The sequence below is a fragment of the Pogoniulus pusillus genome, chromosome 5, assembly GCF_015220805.1.
Source record: "Pogoniulus pusillus isolate bPogPus1 chromosome 5, bPogPus1.pri, whole genome shotgun sequence".
Taxonomy (NCBI): Eukaryota; Metazoa; Chordata; class Aves; order Piciformes; family Lybiidae; genus Pogoniulus; species Pogoniulus pusillus.
The window spans coordinates 39,813,533-39,834,924 of record NC_087268.1 but is presented as its reverse complement, the minus strand read 5'-3'; the positions used below and the strand labels follow the sequence as shown (position 1 = coordinate 39,834,924).

The following is a 21,392-nucleotide window of genomic DNA, read 5'->3' as shown; positions in this document are numbered from 1 at the left end:
GGCTAGACCATGGCACCAAGTGCCACATCCAACCTTGCCTTGAACTGCCCCAGGGACGACGACTCCACCACCTCCCCAGGCAGCCCATTCCAGTGTCCAATGACTCTCTCAGTGAAGAACTTTCTCCTCACCTCGAGCCGAAATTTCCCCTGGCGCAGCCTGAGGCTGTGTCCTCTCGTTCTGGAGCTGGCCACCTGAGAGAAGAGAGCAACCTCCCCCTGGCCACAACCACCCTTCAGGTAGTTGTAGACAGCAATAAGGTCACCCCTGAGCCTCCTCTTCTCCAGGCTAAACAACCCCAGCTCCCTCAGCCTCTCCTCGTCCATCTTGACTGACAGATCCCCTGGTGTTAACTAACCAGGCAGCTTCTGATAAATGTTGATCCCAATTTTTAAATGACTCAGCACCCATTGCTTTGAGTGCAGACTTCAATAGCTTTTTGCATGGCCACTGTGTAACAGGGGATGTGATCTATCCACTCAATGCCCAGGTGTTTATAAGGCTATTTCAAAAATGAGTCCCATTTTCCAACTCAGTTCTTTCTGGGGTGCCATTATCACCACAAGAATTGCTTTTTGAGGCCCAAAACAATTCCACTCTTATGCTGCCAGGTCCAGGTTTATTTACAGCACTTTAAGCTTAGGAATCTGGTTTACCTGCTGGTTGTTGTTGATGCTCCTCAGTGGCTTGCCTCTTGGGTACCTGGGCATCTATGTGGCATATCTTTACCACTAGCTTGTCTAATCAGGCAGTGCTCTTTTGCCACAACAGGGCAGCCCAGCTGGGTTTGGCTCTGTGCTGCCAGTTGTTTTCTTGTCATTGCTTTAACCAGCCCCACAGGGCATTTGCTGCCATCCATGAGTCAGAATACAGATAAAATACTGGTCATTTCTCTTGCTCAGCAGTATCTGGAACCAGCTGGGTGACTTTCACCACTGCAAACTGACTTGATTTACCTTCACCCTCAGCCACTTCTGTGACTTGTTGTGTAGGACTTCACACAGCAGCTTTCTACCTATGCTGTTTTCCTACAATACAGAGAAATACATTGGTAAACACAGCATATATTCTGATAATCCATTTTATGGTCAAGCCTTTTCAGTGTGTATTATCTTCCCTTAAGACATTCCAAACTCTCTACCTTCCTGACAGTTCATGATCACAGAATCACAGAATCAATCAGGTTGGAAAAGACCTTCAAGATCAAGTCCAACCTATTACCCAGCATTATCTAATCAACTAAATCATGGCACTAAGTACCACATCCAGTATCTCTTTTAACACCTCCAGGGATGGTGACTCCACCACCTCCCTAGGCAGCCCATTCCAATGGTCAATCACTCTGTGGAGAACTTCTTCCTAACATCCAGCCTATACTTCCCCCACCACAACTTGAGACTGTGTCCCCTCATTCTGCTGCTGGTTGCCTGAGAGAAGAGACCAATTCCCACCTGGCTACAACCTCCTTTCAAGGTAGCTGCAGACAGTGGTAAGGTCCCCCCGAGCCTCCTCTTCTCCAGGCTGAACAACCCCAGCTCCCTTTGCCTCTCCTTGTAGGGCTGTGCTCCAGCCCCCTCCCCAGCCTTGTTGCCCTTCTCTGGACATGTTCAAGCACCTCAACATCTTTCTTAAGTTGAGGGGCTCAGAACTGGACACAGGAATCATGGTGTGGCCTAACCAGCGCTAAGTACAGCAGCAGAATGACTTCCCTAGACCTGTTGGCCACACCATTCCTGACACAGACCAGGATGCCATCGGTCCTCTTGGCCACCTGGGCACACTGCTGGCTCATGTTCAGCTGCTGTCAACCTGTACCCCTAGATCCCTTTCTGCCAGGCCTCTCTCCAGCCACTCTCTCTCCAGCCTGCTGCACTGAATGGGGTTGTTGTGGACAAAGTGCAGAACCCAGCACTTAGTTGTGTTAAATCTCATAGTGATGGACTGTGCCCATCCATCCAGCCTGTCCAGGTCTCTGCAGAGCCCTCCTATCCTCCTACACATCGACACATGCTACCAACTTGGTGTCATCTGCAAACGTACTGATGGTGGACTCAAGCCCCTCACTGAGACCTTCAGTGAAGAGAATAAGCAGGACTGGGACCAGCACTGACCCCTGGGGCACATTCCTAGTGACTGGCTGACAACTGGATGTGGCATCACTCACAGCTTTCTGGTCCTAGCTATTCAGCCAGTTTTTAATCCAGCACAGAGTGCCCCTGTCCAAGCCATGGGCTGCCAGCTTGGCCAGGAGTTTGCTATGGGAGACTGTGTCAAAGGCTTTGCTGAAGTCCAGGTAGAATACATCTACAGCCTTCCCCACATCCACCAGGCTTCCAAAATTCCCAGGCTTGAGTTCCCTACTTAAGCCTGCTGAGTGACCCTTACTCCACCTAGCATCTGTTGCACAATGTGTGGAGGGAATCCTCTCTTTAAACACTCAGTTCAATGCTGGCAACCGGGCCAACAGGAGGAGTTACACTCAGCACCAATTGGACAGGGCTGGGTGCTAGGTTGGCCTGTCTGATCTTCGAGGTCTCTTCCAATTTGGTTGATTCTATGAATCTATGAACTTCCCCCTTTATATTGAGTATGACATTTATGGGTTACAGCTGCTGCCCTGGCTGACTCAGAATTTGTGATGGTCTGCAGGCCTATGATTCTGCCCCAGTGAAACCAGGATGCCTCGGCAGGTTTTCTAGGCAACTGGTTTCAAAAGCTCCTAGGGTCTCTGTCATCTGCCTTCAGGTTGGCTAGTGATTGTGAGCTGGTTTGTAACAGGTGGGTTCTGGAGCATGAGTAGGGCTGCTCACACCTAGCTGTGGTGGTGCTGCAGTGCAGCATGGTGGTAGTGTGTGCTTGGGCTGCTGGGGGAGAGAGGGATGCAAAGGGGGCTCAGATTGTTGCCTGCCTCTGTGCAAGACTTCTGAGACTGCTTGCTGACATGGTGAGCTGCTCCAGGGCTCAGAGCTCGGGGAGCCAGAGAACACAGGGCAGGATGGCAGGGAGGTACAGTATGTTTGTGTATTGATTTAATCTGCCTGTTGGTTCTTCAGGATGCTGTGCTGCTGAACTGGATAGGCCAGTGGTGTAAGTCTCCAGCTGGCTGGCCAGGAAAAATGGTGTAGGCTTTAGGGAGAGTGGCAAAATACTGCAGGACTTCTGTTGGTGTGCACAGCAAGTGGTGCAGGGCTTCAGATAGCTGGTGGGATCCAGTGGTTTAGTAACCTGTCTGGCCAGCAGCCAAAGATAGCATAGGGCTCTTGGTGGGCTAGACAGGCTGACTGGTGCAGGATTATGCCTGTTTGGCCAGGCCAAAGTGGGTGCAGGGCTCTAGCTGGCTGGTCAGTCAAAAGTGCACCAGCATTGCCCTTTCCACTCTTTCCCTTCTCTTCTCAGCCACCCCAGTTTTGGCTGGCACCTCTCAGGTACTTATGCACCCTCAGATTACTCACTGGTGAGATGGTTTCAGAGACAGAGAAGGCCTTGATGTTGTGAAAAGCAGCACACACAGCAAGTTAAAACAACCTTACATTCTTCAAATACAAACCAGAACACCACATCTGCTCTACTGTAAAGAAAATTAACCCATCTCAGGCCAAAACCAGCACAGAGCCCAAGATTTTGGAAATAAAACAACCCACATTAGATAAATTACTACGTTGCAGAAGTAACAGCAGAAAAAGGAATCTATTAGATAACGAATTATTCAGGAGGTAAATACCAACAATTATAATATTAACCTTTCTAAACTAAAAGCTATACATTAGAGGGTGTCTTATCTCATAAATAAATGCACACAGACTTAGGAGTTGAACATGTGCTAAACACTAATACTGCCTTATGTAAACCTACATCAATCCTTTGCAAACTACATTTCACCATTTTTTATAGGCTTACTCTCAGCAAGTAAGCAGAACAGTCACACAGATGTTTAGATGTATGTAAATGCATACAAATGCATACTCAATCACAAAAACATACTACATTTATAGGCCAGTTTGCAAATACAACTCATCAAATTGAGGTCTCAGTGCCAAAGGTCATGTATGACTGCAGGAAACTCTCAGTTTGGCTCCCAGGGCAAGGGGAAGCTAGAAAAAGTTCTATAGTGGCAAGAAGCCACTATGATGTACACAATTTCTATTGATATAGTGATGTAGAAATCTTCCTGAATAGCAAAACAACTTTACAGGATATTGTCTCCTATTGAAGATGAGGCAGCAGTGTGCCCAGGTGGCCAAGAGAGCCAATGGCATCCTGGCCTGCATCAGGAACAGTGTGGCCAGTAGGACAAGGGAGGTTATTCTGCCCCTGTACTCAGCACTGGTCAGGCCACACCTTGAGTGCTGTGTCCAGTTCTGGGCCCCTCAATTCAAGAGAGATGCTGAGGTGCTGGAACATGTCCAGAGAAGAGCAACAAGGCTGGTGAAGGGCCTGGAACACAAACCCTATGAGGAGAGGCTGAGGGAGCTGGGGGTGTTTAGCCTGGAGAAGAGGAGGCTCAGGGGTGACCTCATTGCTGTCTACAACTATCTGAAGGGAGGTTGTAGCCAGGTGGGGGTCAGTCTCTTCTCCCAGGCAACCAGCAACAGGGCAAGGGGACACAGTCTCAAGTTGTGCTGGGAGGAACATCTGCTGGATGTTAGGAGGAAGTTGTTGGCAGAGAGAGTGATTGGCATTGGAATGGGCTGCCCAGGGAGGTGGTGGAGGCACCGTCCCTGGAGGTGTTCAAGAAAAGCCTGGCTGAGGCACTTAGTGCCATGGTCTTGTTGACTGGATAGGGCTGGGGGATATGTTGGACTGGATGATCTCGGAGGTCTCTTCCAACCTGGTTGACTCTATGATTCTGTGAATAATGAAGTATTTTTTGAGACAAGCTGTACTGAAAGATAAGATATTCCTGAACACATTTCCACAAACAAAAACCATGAAGGCACAGAAGGCAGAGGAAGAGAAAAGGACATTCTCTCTTAACACAGCATTATGGTTTCACTCTCCAGCAGTATCTATCTCTGGTTTTGTTCTCCATTTTGGGGTGTTGTGTTTGGGTGTTATTTTTGGTGTTCTGTGGGATGTTGTTTCTTTTGGGTTTTTTTAAGGAAAAAAAATTTAAATAAGCAACTTTGCTCATACAACATAGATGGCTAAATCAGTTATCCAGCATCTTGCTTCCAGGATGAGCTGCCTTGAAAATAGGAGTTTGATGCTACACTACAGAAAATTACAGTAAACTTACATTGTAAGGAGAAAAATCTTTTCTACTGTCATGTGCTATTAAGTTTTAAAGACTTCCCAATCTTAGCTGTATTGGTAACAACCTTTGCTTACTGTAGCATGCTTCTTGAGTCACGTGTGATGGATTCAAAACTGATGTTCTTAACTAATAACCTAAATTTCCTCTGTTGACAAGGAATATGAAGCAAAGCTCAGAAGTGTGTGCATTTTATCTCATACTTAAGCTGCTAAAAGACAGGGTTTTATTGACCAAGTTTGCATCACAATCCCTGGTCTTTACATGAGCAGAGGTTGATGCTCTCTAAGTATCTCCTAAATGATTACTTTTTAACAACTATTTTTGTTATGATCTCACTGCTCCTAGCCTGCAATATGCAGAGTGCCAGTAATGAACTTCACTGACATGCCTTTTGTGGGACAGCAGAATTGAAGGAGGAGTAATATGGTTGTAAGTTGCAGCACAAGATGTTCCACCTCAACACAAGGGGGAACTTCTTTACTTTAAGGGTCACAGAGAGGTTGTGGAGTCTCCTTCCCTGGAGCCTTTCAAGGCCTGTCTGGATGCGCTCCTCTGTGATCTGTGTTAGTATTGTCCTGCTCTGGCAGGGAGGCTGAACTCGATGATCTCCTTGGGTCCCTTCCAACCCCTAACATCCTGTGATCTTTCCTCGGTCTTAGGGGGAAGATTTATTTATCTAAAATAAAAACCAGAGCACACAGTGAGAAAAGTAGCTACCTTTTTCCTTTTAATATAGATGTAGTACAGAATGTTTAATTACAGGACAGTGCTTCCAGTTAAATAAAATTAAAAACCTTTATTTACCCCCCAATATAAAATTACTCAATTAATGTCTTAAAAGAACAAGAATGTCTTAAAAGAACAAGCTTTAAGTTATACCTCCATTTACCACAGTAACCATGACCACCAATTACATATTCCATTGCTTTGGCAAAAATGTTTTCCTCTTTCAATAACTGCATATAAACCTAACATAGCAAAGACTGTATACATCTTTATATTGCACTTATTTATATACAGGAATAAATGGACTGTAAAGTCTGCATATACTTGGAATGATCAAACTTTCACAATAAACTGAAAGCAGGAGGGTAAGAGCTGGTATGAATATTAAAAAATGCTTAGAAATGTAATACATTTATGTACAGACTGCATGGACTGTATTAACAAACAATATGTACAGAACAATTTACTACTATTGATATTTTAGTGTAACTCAGTGTTCATTAATACAGACCTTTGGTTGTATTTAGTTGTTTAGTTGAAGACCTAAGCTCACCTATCTCCAAAATGCAACAAGGTAAAAAATAAAGCACAACAATCTGACAAAAGGTATAAAACCTACTATTGTCAGTTCCATTAAACCCAAAAAACTAGTGTCTCTGTCTAACCCCAAAATAGTTCTTGTACTTGGAATCAATCTCTATGTGCCATACACAAAAAGAAGAGGTGAATGTTACAGCTCTGAAAAACGACATCCCACAACACTTTCCTGTAATGTGCAATTCATTTTAGTATTACTTTCTAATGGAAAAGGGAAAATAGCTTTGACCTTGTAATTTTCCAACACGTACTTCTGCAGTGACATTGTGAATACTTCTATATGCTACCAGCAAGATTAGAAAATGCATGTGTCTCCCTTACTCTAAAAGGCTACGACCAGTAACTGCTAAGTGTGCTCAGACATTCATAGGAATGACGCAGCTTGCACGTGCCCAACGTTTAGCTTCAAAATCATCCTGAGTTTGCACAGAACAAAGCAAATCCACAGACTTTGAATAAAAGCAAATATACTTTCCTTAACAAAACAATCATGCGACTGAAGAAGAACTCGGCATCCCGTGAACTGTTGTGCTTGTTGGAGTTCCGCTTATGGCATTGAAAATATGGAGAGAGTTAGGCATAACCCCAGCCTTTTCTTCCACAGGAGTGATCTGAAAATGGAAAACAGGCATTTGCCAAGATGTTACAGAATGACACAAGCATTTCTAAAGCAGCTAACCTATTTCATAAGGTGGTGCTTCCCTGCTCAATTTTCCAGCACTCTCACAACTGCACACAACTTTTTCTCAGGCTAGTTAATCTTGTCAGGCATCCTCTACCAGATTTAGGAGAGCAGTAGTTAGTCATCTATCATCAGTTCTCCTAATTTCTGGCCTGCATCAGGAATGGTGTGGTCAGCAGGAGCAGGGAGGTCATTCTGCCCCTGTACTCTGCACTGGTTAGACCACACCTTGAGTACTGTGTTCAGTTCTGGGCCCCCCAGTTTAGGAGGGACATTGAGATGCTTGAGCGTGTCCAGAGAAGGGCGACGAGGCTGGTGAGAGGCCTTGAGCACAGCCCTAGGAGGAGAGGCTGAGGGAGCTGGGATTGGTTAGCCTGGAGAAGAGGAGGCTCAGGGGTGACCTTATTGCTGTCTACAACTACCTGAGGGGAGGTTGTAGCCAGGAGGAGGTTGCTCTCTTCTCTCAGGTGGCCAGCACCAGAACAAGAGGACACAGCCTCAGGCTGTGCCTGGGGAAATTTAGGCTTGAGGTGAGGAGAAAGTTCTTCACTGAGAGAGTCACTGGACACTGGAATGGGCTGCCCGGGGAGGTGGTGGAGTCGCCGTCCCTGGAGCTGTTCAAGGCAGGATTGGACGTGGCACTTGGTGCCGTGGTCTAGCCTTGAGCTCTGTGGTAAAGGGTTGGACTTGATGATCTACACAGCTTCTCTCCTTGCTGCTCTTAACTTTCAAGAGGAATTTCATAACAACAGCCACCTTGCTTTTCACCCATCTTTTGTTTTCTCGAAGATACTATTTGAGCATTTCTTATCAAAAGCTACTGAAACACCAAATACTTCATTTTTAACAGCTACAAGCTTACTGATGCTAAGATTAGAAATACTGGGAAAAAAAGAATAATACAAAGGTTAGACAAACTGAGAGCAGAAGTACAGAAAAACTAATTACCATCCCATCTGATCACATTGGCAAGCAGCAAAGGAGGAAAAAAAAAAGGAAAAAAAATCTGTTAGGATGATTTTCTATATTTTTCATAAGAGAATTTTTGCAGTTGCTCAAATCCCACGCTACTGTGGCAGATAGTAATTTCTTCAGTGACATCAAAACAAACATTGCAAGAAGCTTTTTCTCCAAATGCAGCAACAGGCAGGCACATAAAGACACTTCTAAAGATTTCAAGGAAGAGCCTCATGATTGTAAGTCTTCAGGGGAGGGATTCATCTAACTGAAAAAAAACCCCACAAAACAAAACCCAACCCAAGCCAACCACAGAGAGTGTTTTGATTATTTGTGACTCAGTATACATCTGCATACAATGAATATACTTGATGATCTGTGAGGTCTCTTCCAACCCTGATGATACTGTGATACTATCATGGTAGGGTAATTGTATATGTTACTGCAGACGGTGCTTAAGTTTTGTATTCTGTCCACAGTGTCTTACTAGTGTCAGCTGTTTGCACCTTCTTTGTTCATTTTATATGATGCAACCAACTGTTGAAGCTTCAGGCATTACATGCTTTCTTTTCCTGTCAATCCTTGGAAACTCCCACGCCTGAGCATTTGTAGAACGTATGTATCTTGCACCAAGTCCAAAATATTCTTGTGCACAAACTGGCACTATATACTTTTAGTTTTTCCTGCACCAAAAGAATACTAAACTTTATTATCCTTATTTGAACTGAATGTTTTCTTCTCATTTCTGAAGGATCCTCTGTACAGCTAATTCTCCCATGTACCTCACTTCTTAATCAGTTATCCTCCTTTCTAAGACCCTCCTGCTAAACCCCCTCCACCACTTTGTCTTTCAATACATCACACTGAAATACAATGAAACTCCCTCCATTTCTGTCAGCTAAACAATTTTTCCCCTGTTCCAGGGATCTTTCAAAACTGTTTTCAACTACACATATCTGAAAAACATTGTGGTGTTTTTTCTTAGAAGGGACTCTGGCAGAATGGTATCACTCCACATAAACCTTGTTTTACAGTATTTTCTGCTATTGGCAGCTAAAAAAATAAGTTAGAGATAAACTTTTCCCTGGGATAGCATAACAAAAGACTAAGAGAATGAAAATAAAATATCTGTGGTTTTCTGTATTCTTGTGCTTCACCACTAAAATGATATCATTGATCACAGAGTATCTGAGAAAACCCTATCAGAAAACTATGGAGAATAAGAAAGTGTATGAAGTGAACTGGTGACACTTGATGCATTTTTGAACAGAAAAAAAAATTACCATCCATGTTTTGGATATCATCAAAGCAAGGGTACAACAAAGGCAAATCTTTCTTAGCCTATGGACAAGCTGTCATACCAGCAAGCTTCTGGTAGCATCTTCAGAAAGCATCTCTTGGATAATAATAATTTAAAGATGCCAAAACATAGTAAATGAGTAGAGTCATTGTACAGTCCTGAAAAGATGCTGGAAGACTAACAGTGTTTAAATGTCAGCTAGACAGAACGCCTCAGGCAGGTCTCAAGTTTGATTCTTCCTGGCTATAGTACCTGCAGGGACAACAGAAACTCTAAGTTTCTCTTTGTAATGAACTGGTTGCCCAGACTAGGATGCATTGGTTCCTAGACTAAAAAAGTTGCTATAACGGTCACACATCTAGGGAAGTCTCATCAATTTCTCTATTTGTAAGGTAAAATATCATCAGAAAACATAGGTATTCCTTGTGAGCACAAACCATGAGTCTTGAGGGTTAAGAACTACAGCTACTCAACAGCTTTAGGAAAAGGTGATAGAAATAAGAGTGGATGAAAGAAAAAGAGGGTGGAATGATGAATATGGTGATCAAGGATGACGAGAAGGCAGAGATCAAGCATGAATCTTCCTGTTCTTCTGGAAATAATACCCTTGTTCTGAAGTCAGGAGACATTCCTACCACAGACCTCAGATCAAAGGTCTACACAACTTCACAGCCACAGGAGCTACGGTTTTCCTTCTCCCATACTCAAGAAAATGTGTTAAAACACTTCTTTAAAGATGCTTATCCCTTCATTGCATTGCCTCCAAAATCTAAAGGACTAATCTTGCAGATCAAATCCCCTTACAGTTACAAGTACAGACTAAAATGAGCTTTTTAGGTTACTGAATAGAGACACAAACGTAACAATACATATGAAGTATACATGACACACATACATGTGTCACTGAATTTGTTTTCCCTATACTGTAGTTTTCCTTTCCTATAGAAAACCAGGCTGGTGTCAACTGCTTTACTTTCTTAATAAGGAAGACTTAATTCTGACAGTCAAGAAAACATCTGCAGAAAATTCACAAAGAGAAAAGAAAATTATTCCATGACTCCAAGAGGGGGAAAATTAGAAAGAAAAGCCACGTGTGTAAAGCATTACATACACTTTTCCTAGCACACTCTGAATGCTGGTATGTATAATTTAATTTCAGCACGTACTTGTTCATGCATTATTTCTGAAAGCTCTTTTGCCATTTCTCTGTAGTTAGCCTTCATTTCTTCTTGATACTCCAACTGATCTTCCTTTATAAGTCGTTCATTTACACCCAGAGCATGCCCACAAGCTTCAACAAATTGCCTGATTTAGATAAAACAATAATAAAAAAGCTCTCAATCAGGAACACAAAAGCCAAATGATTAATAAAAATTGCAAGCTTAAAGTATGTTTTTAATCCAGTGAGACTACTATAAAACTTAGGAGTCTTTTTTATTTCTTTTTCCCCAAGACTGGTAGCTTAAGAAAAAGTCGATTTTTTTCCCCATAAAACATACCTAAAAACTTCCTTTAGTAGTTTTACTTTATTGTCTGGATATCTTTTGGTGTTTGTGTCATCTAAGAAAGCTCTTGCATATGCTAAGGGACCAGCATTAACCTGAAAAGGAGAAGAATGACAAAGTCAATTCCCTAACACACTATCTCTGCAGTAACAGGTACTACAGGTGTCTGATTTCCTTTTCTTAGGAGAACACAACTCTTCCAAAAAAAGCAGGACTGCTGGAGCTGGAACATGAGAGCAGGAGATGTCTCTACAGCAGTCTGTATGAACCTGCCCTGGCACAAAGAAGCCACTTTGATGATGCAGTAAAATAATCACTGATACTGCCCATTTGTCATTTATTAAATTAGTGTGATAAAACAGGCTAAAACTACTACTGCTTTGTCTGCTGATCAGTCGAAAACCTTCTTCTAAGCTGAAAGCTCTGAAACAATTAGCACTACTATGACAGCTATATGGAAAGTGGATTTAATGACTTCTGACTCATTCCTACTATCCTTTTATATTAAGAGGCCCTCTCTTCTCATCTCGAATGCTAGCCTGACAGCTTGCTCATTCTAGAACCTTGTTTTTTTGCTCTTCAACATGACATCAGGTCGTTTCAGATGACTCTGTTTACTGTTCTTTTTACTTGAATCAGTTAAAAATAACAGAGCAGCACTTGGTCATTGCATTCTTAAACTTTTACCTCATTGATTTGTACATGCTACCACTGCTGTATGTACCCTCATTTGGAGAACCTGATGTTTCTTTACACATTCAGCTCTTGCACACCTCAGGCAAAATGTTGCACAGAAATTTTCTACAACTAAACTTTTTCCATATATTGGAAATTCCATTTCATCTCCATGGGGGTCTTACCAAAACAGAAAAGCAATAATGACTGTGTTGAACCTACAAGCAGACCTACATCTAGCAAAAATACGCTCGTTCATTCTTATACAGAATTCACTACCTAATGGTAGTTTCCCTGTTATACTAAAACCTTTTGGGGCTCAGACCACCACCTAGATTCCAGAGGTTAATCTTAGTCCTATCATGTAACTGTCCATGATCAATGTTTATATGAAATACTTTTTAATCAATTTTCCCATTCTGAAAATAACTGCAAGCAGGACATACCTGAATATACATAATGGGAAATTAATGAAATCTACTTAATTCTTTTCAGGGCAAGTGAAAAAGCTGAATAGCAAAGGCTATGGTCTTACCTGAACACTGACACTTCCTTGTAGCTTCAACTGCAATTTGATCATATCCACTTCAGCTGATGAGCAAAGCTGCCTGAGTTCTGCAACTTTTTTACTCATTTCATCAATGGCTACTTCAATTGGGTTTAAATCAGTATGGTGCTGATACATGACTGGAATGCGTTTTTTCACATATGGGAAACAATGTATAGCTATGGACAGAGAAAAGTTTAACACAGTTAGAAAGAATTTTTTGAATAAGATTAATTTTGATAGGAGGCAAAATAAATAAATAAATCTAATTTTAACATAAGCAGTTGTCCAATTAAAATTTTCAAAATACTAGCAGAGAATCACAAGGTTAGAAGTGACCTCTGGAGATCTTGGAGTCCAAGCCCCCTGGCCAGAACAGATGTACAGGAAAAGAAAATACTGAAAACGTGAACAGCTTTACATGTCTTGCAGCAAAGAAAAATCATAGTCACTATTGCTACTGATGGTAACAAAGAAACCACTGGAAAGTAATTCACATGAGAACTATTAAAAAAATTGCTTATCACAAACATATCTCCATGAGGAGAAAGAAGAATAAAAACCAGCACAGCTGTACTTATTTCCTCCCAAGTATTATCTATAGACAGCTGACATTATGAAGTTAAGTTGTTTTTATCACCACATTAAGACAGTAATACAGAAGTTTACACTCCTATATATGTCTGTCAACATAAGTCTTTTACTAAGAGCAAGGAAAGCTGGAGTCAAGAGTCACAATTCTTGAAGTGTAAGGAGAAAAATATGAAGATTAACCCTTGAAGAATCAATCTGAAAAACCTAGTTTGTGGTAAAAATATGAAAAACATTTTAGCTGACACCTATAAAGAATCACAGAATCAAACAGGTTGGAAGAGACCTCCAAGATCATCCAGTCCAACCTAGCACCCAGCCCTAGCCAGTCAACTAGACTATGGCACTAAGTGCCTCAGCCAGGCTTTTCTTGAACACCTCCAGGGACGGTGCCTCCACCACCTCCCTGGGCAGCCCATTCCAATGGCAAATCACTCTCCCTGGGAAGAACTTTAAGTGAAATGGAAAAACCTACAGAGAATCAGAATTGGAGCATCTGAATTAACACTTCCAGTCAAAGCACAGCTTCAGCTTTGCACCTGGTACTGAAACATTTCCAAACACACCATAACTTTTAATTCCCTCCCTTAGTAGTATAATAACATGGTTTTAATCAGTGAATAATAAAACGTCTTTGATCAGTGAACTAAACATCTTTAAAGTCTGAGACAATGGAAAGACAGATGAGCACTGTCTCTCCCTTTTAAAGCTAACAAATGAGAAACCAAATCACAGTGATTAGACCAAAGTTACAATGAAACAAAGGCTGGAAAATCAAAGCAGAATCTGCCCTTCAGGCTTTTGTAGTCCTTTTATCCAAAAGGACCAATACTGCATCTCATAAGTTCAAAGGCTGAAAGAACACTGAAAAAATTCATACTCAGGTCAGCAAGCATAATGCCACTATTCTTCAGTGGTTTTTTTTAGCAAAGACAGCAAGCACAGGGGAGGGAAAAGGCTGAGGCCTCATCTCTGGAGATGTTCGCAGACAGGCTGGACAAGACTCTGGGTGGGCTAATATAGCGGAGGATGTCTCTGCTAACTGCAGGGGGGTTGGTCTATATGGCCTTTGGAGGTCCCTTCCAACCCAGACCATTCTATGACTTTCAAATGGTCATTCAGAATAATCACACTTTTTATCCTTATTTCCAAGCACATACTAACTTTAAAAGGCTGTTTTGTCTAACAGTATTTCAGTATACGTTGCAATTCTTGTCACCTCCAACAGTCCTATGTGAGAGCTTCCAAATCATTTTTTTGTGACCAAGTACAAAACATACAGAAAAGCCTAGTATTGAGAATTAAGTAAAAAAAACCCAAAAGAACCATTTTCTTGACAAGGAAATTTCCATTCAAGTCAGTACCTGTCAGAATCGTTCGTCGTTTGCATTGCTCTTCTACTCCTCCTTGTCTTTTACCAGCTTGAGTAAAAGGCATCTCAAACATAAAGCGACGAATGTTGTGAGTCCTTTCAAAATCTGTTTTTCTTTCTTGCAACTCTTTTTCTTCAAAGTAAGGAACTACATGTGTAACTTGAATATACGCATACTTTGAATCTAAATCCTTAGGATTCACCTTAAAAACACGACAAGAGAATCAAATAGCTACGTTGTGAATAAAGCGGATTTAATTGCAGTCACACAGCTTTCAGAAATTACTGACAATGTTTATGTTCTCACAGGGCTTCCTGGCATTCTGGTTCTGACTATGAGGAAGACCACACAGGTAGATGCATTACAACACACTATGGGTTTGGATTTTTCTAACGTTCATTGACAACTGCTTTATGCAAAATGGCAAACGAAAACGTAACACAAGGTTGTACCTGTGATTAATACTCAGAGATTTTAAAAAAACCCAAAAAGAATTATTTGTCCCCAATGACAGCTGATAGGACAGTATATTGGAGACCCAAAATTGCCCAGTGCTGGGCCCCATCCTCTTTAACATATTCATAGATGATCTGGATGAGGGCATGGAATCAGTCATCAGCAAGTTTGCAGATGACACTAAGCTGGGGGCAGATGTGGCTGGGTTGGAGGGCAGAAGGGCTCTGCAGTGGGACCTTGACCACCTGGACAGATGGGCAGAGTCCAATGGGATGGGGTTCAATAGCTCCAAGTGCAGGGTGCTGCACTTTGGCCACAACAACCCCATGCAGAGATACAGGCTGGGGTCGGAGTGGCTGGAGAGCAGCCAGACAGAGAGGGATCTGGGGGTGCTGATTGATACCCACCTGAACATGAGCCAGCAGTGTGCCCAGGTGGCCAAGAGAGCCAGTGGCATCCTGGCCTGCATCAGGAATGGTGTGGTCAGCAGGAGCAGAGAGGTCATTCTGCCCCTGTACTCTAAACTGGTTAGACCACACCTTGAGTACTGCGTTCAATTCTGGGCCCCCCAGTTTAGAAGGGACATTGAGATGCTTGAGCGTGTCCAGAGAAGGGCGACGAGGCTGGGGAGAGGCCTTGAGCACAGCCCTACGAGGAGAGGCTGAGAGAGCTGGGATTGGTTAGCCTGGAGAAGAGGAGGCTCAGGGGAGACCTTATTGCTGTCTACAACTACCTGAGGGGAGGTTGTGGCCAGGAGGAGGTTGCTCTCTTCTCTCAGGTGGCCAGCACCAGAATGAGAGGACACAGCCTCAAGCTACACCAGGGGAAATTTAGGCTGGAGGTGAGGAGAAAGTTCTTCACTGAGAGAGTCATTGGACACTGGAATGGGCTGCCCGGGGAGGTGGTGGAGTCGCCGTCCCTGGAGCTGTTCAAGGCAGGATTGGACGTGGCACTTGGTGCCATGGTCTAGCCTTGAGCTCTGTGGTAAAGGGTTGGACTTGATGATCTGTGAGGTCTCTTCCAACCCTGATGATACTGTGATACTGAAAAGTTAAACCCCTACATAGCTCAGACATCACCTTGAAAAGTCCATCTCAACTCTGACACGCTATGAGGGTGCCCACAGAACATACTGGTGGGAGCAGGGCAAATGAAAAGGCTTCACTGTTTAGTCCATTTTATTTCTAGATCTGGATGAGTAAGAATCTCACAGACAGGCAGATCTCTAATCTGGTAAAATCAGCAAATAAGTTTCCTGTACCAATAGACAATGCCTCCTTTGCCCAACAGGGTCCTTAAATAGATCAAGGATTTACAATCTTTGCAAATTCTCACAGCATGTGATAAAAAAGGCATTCTAAAACCTCTGCATCTTTCTTGAAGTTATTGCCCACCATTTCTGCCCCATATGAAATATTCATGCTATCTCTGCCTGTCTCTGAGAGACTTCTGGAAGTGGCAAAACCAACAATATAAGTGATCCAGTTTTACTGGAACATGGTGCCTGATTATTTTTCTTTATTATATCCTGGTATATTAAAAAAGAACTGAAGTTGTAATTTATGTGCTTATACAGCTGACAGAAAACATAATTTCTGGTGGCCAGGAGGATCCAGCTGGAAAAGTTCTAATTGGCAACGCTAACTTTGATCATTTCACTTCGTGCTGCATTTGAGAAGTCCCAAGACCCACATGTTACCACAGAGACACCCACAGTAGTTTTAAACCAACTTTAAAATAGTAATGCTTGAGGGCTAATGATGACAAAAATGTTCCCTACAAATGCGGATGAACACACTATAATGAATTGTAAAGAATTCAGGAGAGTAAACTGGAAGAGTTGTGAAAAAACTCAGACTACAATACAAATCTCCTGCCTTCCATGGCATGAAATCCAGCCCTTGCCTAAGTCCTCCTTTCGTTTTGAAGTGACAATATTGAGAAGCTCACCATTGCTGCACTACCAGACCAAGAAGCACAGAACTTTCTGAACTTACTGGGTGAATCAAGGAACATAACAGACAAGAAATGATAAGAAGAGAAGATTATCACAAAGCCTGAAGCCAAACAAAAGTTTGGCTGAGGAAAGGAATGAAAGGAATCCAGAGACAAGTCTTGTGCAGTGTGTGTTCTCAGTGTATGAAACGCTACAGCCCTCATCAGATCACCAGCTTCGGGGCCTTCAGTTGCAAAAGAAAGCAGTTCCTGTGACAAACCTAGATTTAACCAGATCATTTTGTGTGATCTGTATGGGGTTAACACTCCTGGGGGAGTAACCCTGAACCTGACCCTAGGGGTCTTGGCCCCTCCCCAGGGGTGGGCCACACTCCAGGTGATGGTTAGCCCACTCCCCCCACTTCCTGTGGTATAAAAGAGGAGCACTTCCTGCTCCTCACCCTCTTTTGCCTTGGCTCCCTCTTGACACACACACTCACACTGCATACCAGCACACCATGTGGCAGCCACGAGGCAGAGACACCATCACATTGCTCGGGTTGTATCCATCCCTTTTTGTATTTTGCTGTTTTCCCTTCCTTATCCTTTGTAAACTCCCCTACCTCCAATACCTTTTCTAAGTTATTGTTAAACTTTTCCTTTTTAACTTCCAAATCGAGTGAGATTGATTTATTGGGGTGTGCTTATCTCTTTTCTCTCTCCCTATCTTTGGGAAAAGGAGGGGGAAGAGGGGAGGGCACTCTATAAATTGTCATTGGGTCTATTAAATTTATTAGAGTCTCTGGGAACCTGCATTAGAACCCAAGACAATTTATTTGGCGCCCAACGTGAGGCTCGATCACCAGCTTCGGGGCCTTCAGTTGCAAAAGAAAGCAGTTCCTGTGACAAACCTAGATTTAACCAGATCACTTTGTGTGATCATTTTTCCTTACAGTTTAAGCATTCTTAAAATTGAACAGACTCAAAGACAAAGGATTAAAAATAGATACAGAATTAAAATGCTATTTGCATATGGTGCCTTTCTCAGAAGAGAGGTCTGTTTGTTTCTTCAGAAGTTTGGAATCTGCACTCTGAGTGTAATTAAAAACTTCCAAAGAATAATTGTGCATGAAAGGGCAAGAAATGTAGCACAAGTGAGCACAGAATATAATCATAATCCATTTTTTTTCTAAAATAAAATTATTTTGAGAGGTAATACTATAGGAATTAAGCTTTTTGGTTGTTCTTAAGGGGTAAACCTAATAGGAGACTGTGATAGTTTGAAGCTAGCTAGAATGTTTTGGTGAGAAGGACTAGATCATAGGCTGTGGAAGGAAAACAGTGGTGATGTCTACTTTGCTCACAGGCTTGCTGAGATGTATAAAAACAAAAATCAAAACATAGATAACTCACTACTGCTGGGGGGAAACTCCGAGCTGCATCTCTCTAACCTCACCCTCTGTTTTTTTTTTCTTTCCTAATCCACTTTGCTTCCTAGCCCCCTGGCCAAACCTCCATTATTCCTCGGGACTGGGGTAAGGTTGAGAAGGGTAGGGGGAAGGTGGAAGGGTGGTTGGGAGCCCCTCCTGGGGACTCAGGTTTCTGGGAGGGCTGTTGTGTTTCTGTATTACCTTTTACCTTGTATATTTCTGCATATCACTGTATATACTGTAAATATCTGCTTGTATATTGTGTTAAGCTGTAAATATAAAGCTTCATTGAGTTTCCAGATGTGCTAGTTTGAAGCAAGCTGGAATGTTTTGGTAAAAGAACTAGATAATGGGCAGTGAAATGAAAACAATTGTGTCTCTTCGCTCACAGCCACGCTGAGAACTCTGGGAAGAAGAAGTAAAACATTCTCCATTTTGTTTTTTCATTCTGCCTTTGCCTTCAGACCTGGTCACATCTCATTAACCTTGCTCCCACTAACCTTGCTCCCTAACCTCTTGGCTGCACCTCTCTTCTTCCTGAGAACTGGGGTAAGGTTGAGAGGGCAAGGGGAGGTGTTGGGGTGGTTTGAGAGCCCCTCCTGGGGACTCAAGTTTCTGGGAGGGGAGTTGTGCTTCTGTATTGTTTATCCTTTGTGTATTTCTGTATATAACTGTATAGATTGTAAATAGCTGCTTGTATATTTGCTGCTTGTAAATAAATAGCTTCATTTATGTTCCCAGAGGCCGTCTGAGTTAGCTGGGGCAATTCCAAAAGTGTGGGGGGGCGGGTAAGAGTCCAAACCATCACACCAGAGCTGGCTGAGTCTAGTCTGGGTGATTTCCAAAGTGTGGGGGGCAGGTAACACCCGAGCCACCACAGAGATTATAGTTCTTACATGCATTTCAAGGCTTGAGTAGAGCTTTTAGACACATCTGATTGTGAGCCAAATGAGTGGCAGAGAGTGATCTCAAAGTATATCAAGTGGATTAGTGAAGGTAATACATAAGAATATTTTACAGAGAACAAAGATCATACTTTGCCAGAATCTTGAATCATTTTGACATTTTCAGATCCAAATTTGTCAGAGTAGAGTTTTTGGAGTCTTTGGGAAATTTCTGAAAGAGGTGTGAGTTTAGGTTCTTTGTAGATATACTCCTTTCCATCCTCATCCTCAAAGAATCCCTGTGAAAAAACAAAGTAATTAGAACTTGGGAAAAAGACTCCAGCCACACAATGGGCAACGATTAAGACAATGTGTGTGGTTCAAAGAAAACAAACATTTAACATCAGGATTCAAGCAAACACAAACAAGTGAAAAATAAAATCTAAGTTAAAAAGTTTCCTAGGGGAATAAATGGAAACAAATGAAACTCCCCATAACTACAACAGAACGAATGAAAGAGAACGGAAACAGTTAAATTAGTGCAGGGTTTTTTTTCAATTACATGGCGTGCCAAGCCTTTGAGGGAACTTTTCTTCACTTTTATTTAAAAGTGAACTTTCAGCACTGTTTCACTTGCCAAAACAGAAATCTTGCTGTCCACCTGAACTATGTGATTCACAAGTGAGTATTTTGGTAATGGTTTACATAATAATATGAACATTTTCTTTATGTAGTAATAAAAAAAATTAACCCCAGAAAGTGAATTAAAATGAAATTTGAACAAAATCTCAATTTTGTGTTATACTACCTTGGCATTCATTTCTTTGGGTTTATTACAAAAAGCATTTGTTTTAAAAATCACAACTAACGGCAGTAGACAGCACATGAGAAGTGAAACAGGTCAATGGTTTGAAACAACAAGCCACGTCTGAGTTCATTTCTGAAACCAGAAAATAAATACTTCCTTTCGTAAATGAAGCAGACAAAATAGAAGAGCACAACATATCATGTATAAACACAGGCTAGGTTGACAAAAATACCCACATCAAACTAAGGCAAAATGCAGTAGTATTTACTGCATCGCTCGCTTCGTAAGCCATCACTGTAATTACCTCAGTATCTGTTTCACTGTCTGTAAACTGGTATTGCTATAAAGTTATAAGAGACAACAGAATACATGTGAAGTTATACTGCTCAGGGCATTGCACAATTCTCCATGCTCAGCTGAACAACTAGCAACTGGGCTATGCAGGTAGGAAGTGTATTACTTGTTACTGCGTGATACCGTACCGATACATACGCATTCTAGACATACATTAGGTAGAGGATGTGAAGCTGTCTAATGCACAGCCAGAACTTTCATTTGAAGCATGCAATACTGATGCACAGAAGAAAGTGATTTGCCCACTAAATGGAACATAATGTTGTTATTTTTTTTAATTGCAGTGGCCATTAATGCATACCCATCTAAGAAGCAGCCTTGCAAACCACACCGTAGCACTAGACATGAAGTCAATACATTGCTAAGAGCTGGCATTACAGGGAACTTACCGCTGCCTTAAGGTAGGAAATAAAAGAAGGAAAAGAAAAACAAAAGGCAAACAATTTACTAAGGGGAAAAAAACAAAGAATTGCACCGGAATTGATAAATGTTTTAAACCCACTTATTGACAGCATATAATGATTTCTTATAGAACACATTTCTCAAACTTTCTAATGTGAAGGTTATCAGTACAGATGACAAATGGTACACCTTGTAAATTCAGGTTTTTCTTACTGCACAGAGCAGACAAAAGGAAGTTAAATAACACTCACTTGTCCAAAGAATGCTACCCTGAAATAAGTTCCCAGCAGTCTCTTTCCTGTATGCATAACTTCTGTTACTTTACTGTATGCTCGATGAAGAGTGTCATATAGATGAGCAAGCCTCTACAGAAAAAAGAAAACAATCATGGGGTAAAAGAATAATACAGAACTTTCCTGTCTGAAGACAAGAATGAATTACATTTTATTGAACAGCAGTGATAGGTTTAGAACTTGTATCAGAATGTGTCACCGTCCCTGGAGGTGTTCAAGAAAAGACAGGATGAGGCACTTGGTGCCATGGTCTAGTTGACTGGATAGGGCTGGGGGAAAGGTTGGACTGGAAAGGGCTGGGGGAAAAGTTGGACTGGAAAGGGCTGGGGGAAACGTTGGACTGGATGATCTTGGAGGTCTCTTCCAACCTGGTTGATGCTATGATTCTGTGAATAATTATTTATATTTAAATATATGAATATATATTTGAATAAATATATGAATAATTATTTATATTTAAGGAAATTAATGTGTCAGCTACACTATTCAAGCACTTGTTCTGTGATGTATCACACAGTATCACAGTATCATCAGGGTTGGAAGAGACCTCACAGATCATCAAGTCCAACCCTTTACCACAGAGCTCAAGGCTAGACCATGGCACCAAGTGCCACGTCCAATCC

General features: G+C 42.0%; 1 protein-coding gene across 13 annotated transcripts in view; it reads right to left on the bottom strand.

Annotated features, from left to right (window-relative positions):
* Nucleotides 1-5,958: 5,958 nt before the first annotated feature.
* Nucleotides 5,959-21,392, bottom strand: part of DOCK9 (dedicator of cytokinesis 9) — a 133,938-nt gene continuing 118,504 nt past the window's right edge. For 9 of the 13 annotated variants that reach the window (XM_064143839.1, XM_064143842.1, XM_064143844.1 and 6 more), the window contains exons 47-53: nucleotides 20,728-20,841; nucleotides 19,065-19,211; nucleotides 14,199-14,409; nucleotides 12,232-12,422; nucleotides 11,016-11,116; nucleotides 10,683-10,821; nucleotides 5,959-7,188 (exon numbers count right to left, since the gene is read on the bottom strand). In XM_064143839.1, coding sequence (XP_063999909.1) covers nucleotides 7,066-7,188; nucleotides 10,683-10,821; nucleotides 11,016-11,116; nucleotides 12,232-12,422; nucleotides 14,199-14,409; nucleotides 19,065-19,211; nucleotides 20,728-20,841 — 1,026 coding nt within the window. In that variant the 3' untranslated portion in view covers nucleotides 5,959-7,065. Of the gene's footprint in view, nucleotides 7,189-10,682; nucleotides 10,822-11,015; nucleotides 11,117-12,231; nucleotides 12,423-14,198; nucleotides 14,410-19,064; nucleotides 19,212-20,024; nucleotides 20,470-20,727; nucleotides 20,842-21,392 lie in introns of those variants that run through there. The other 4 variants (XM_064143848.1, XM_064143847.1, XM_064143849.1 and 1 more) reach the window with 2 other exon arrangements.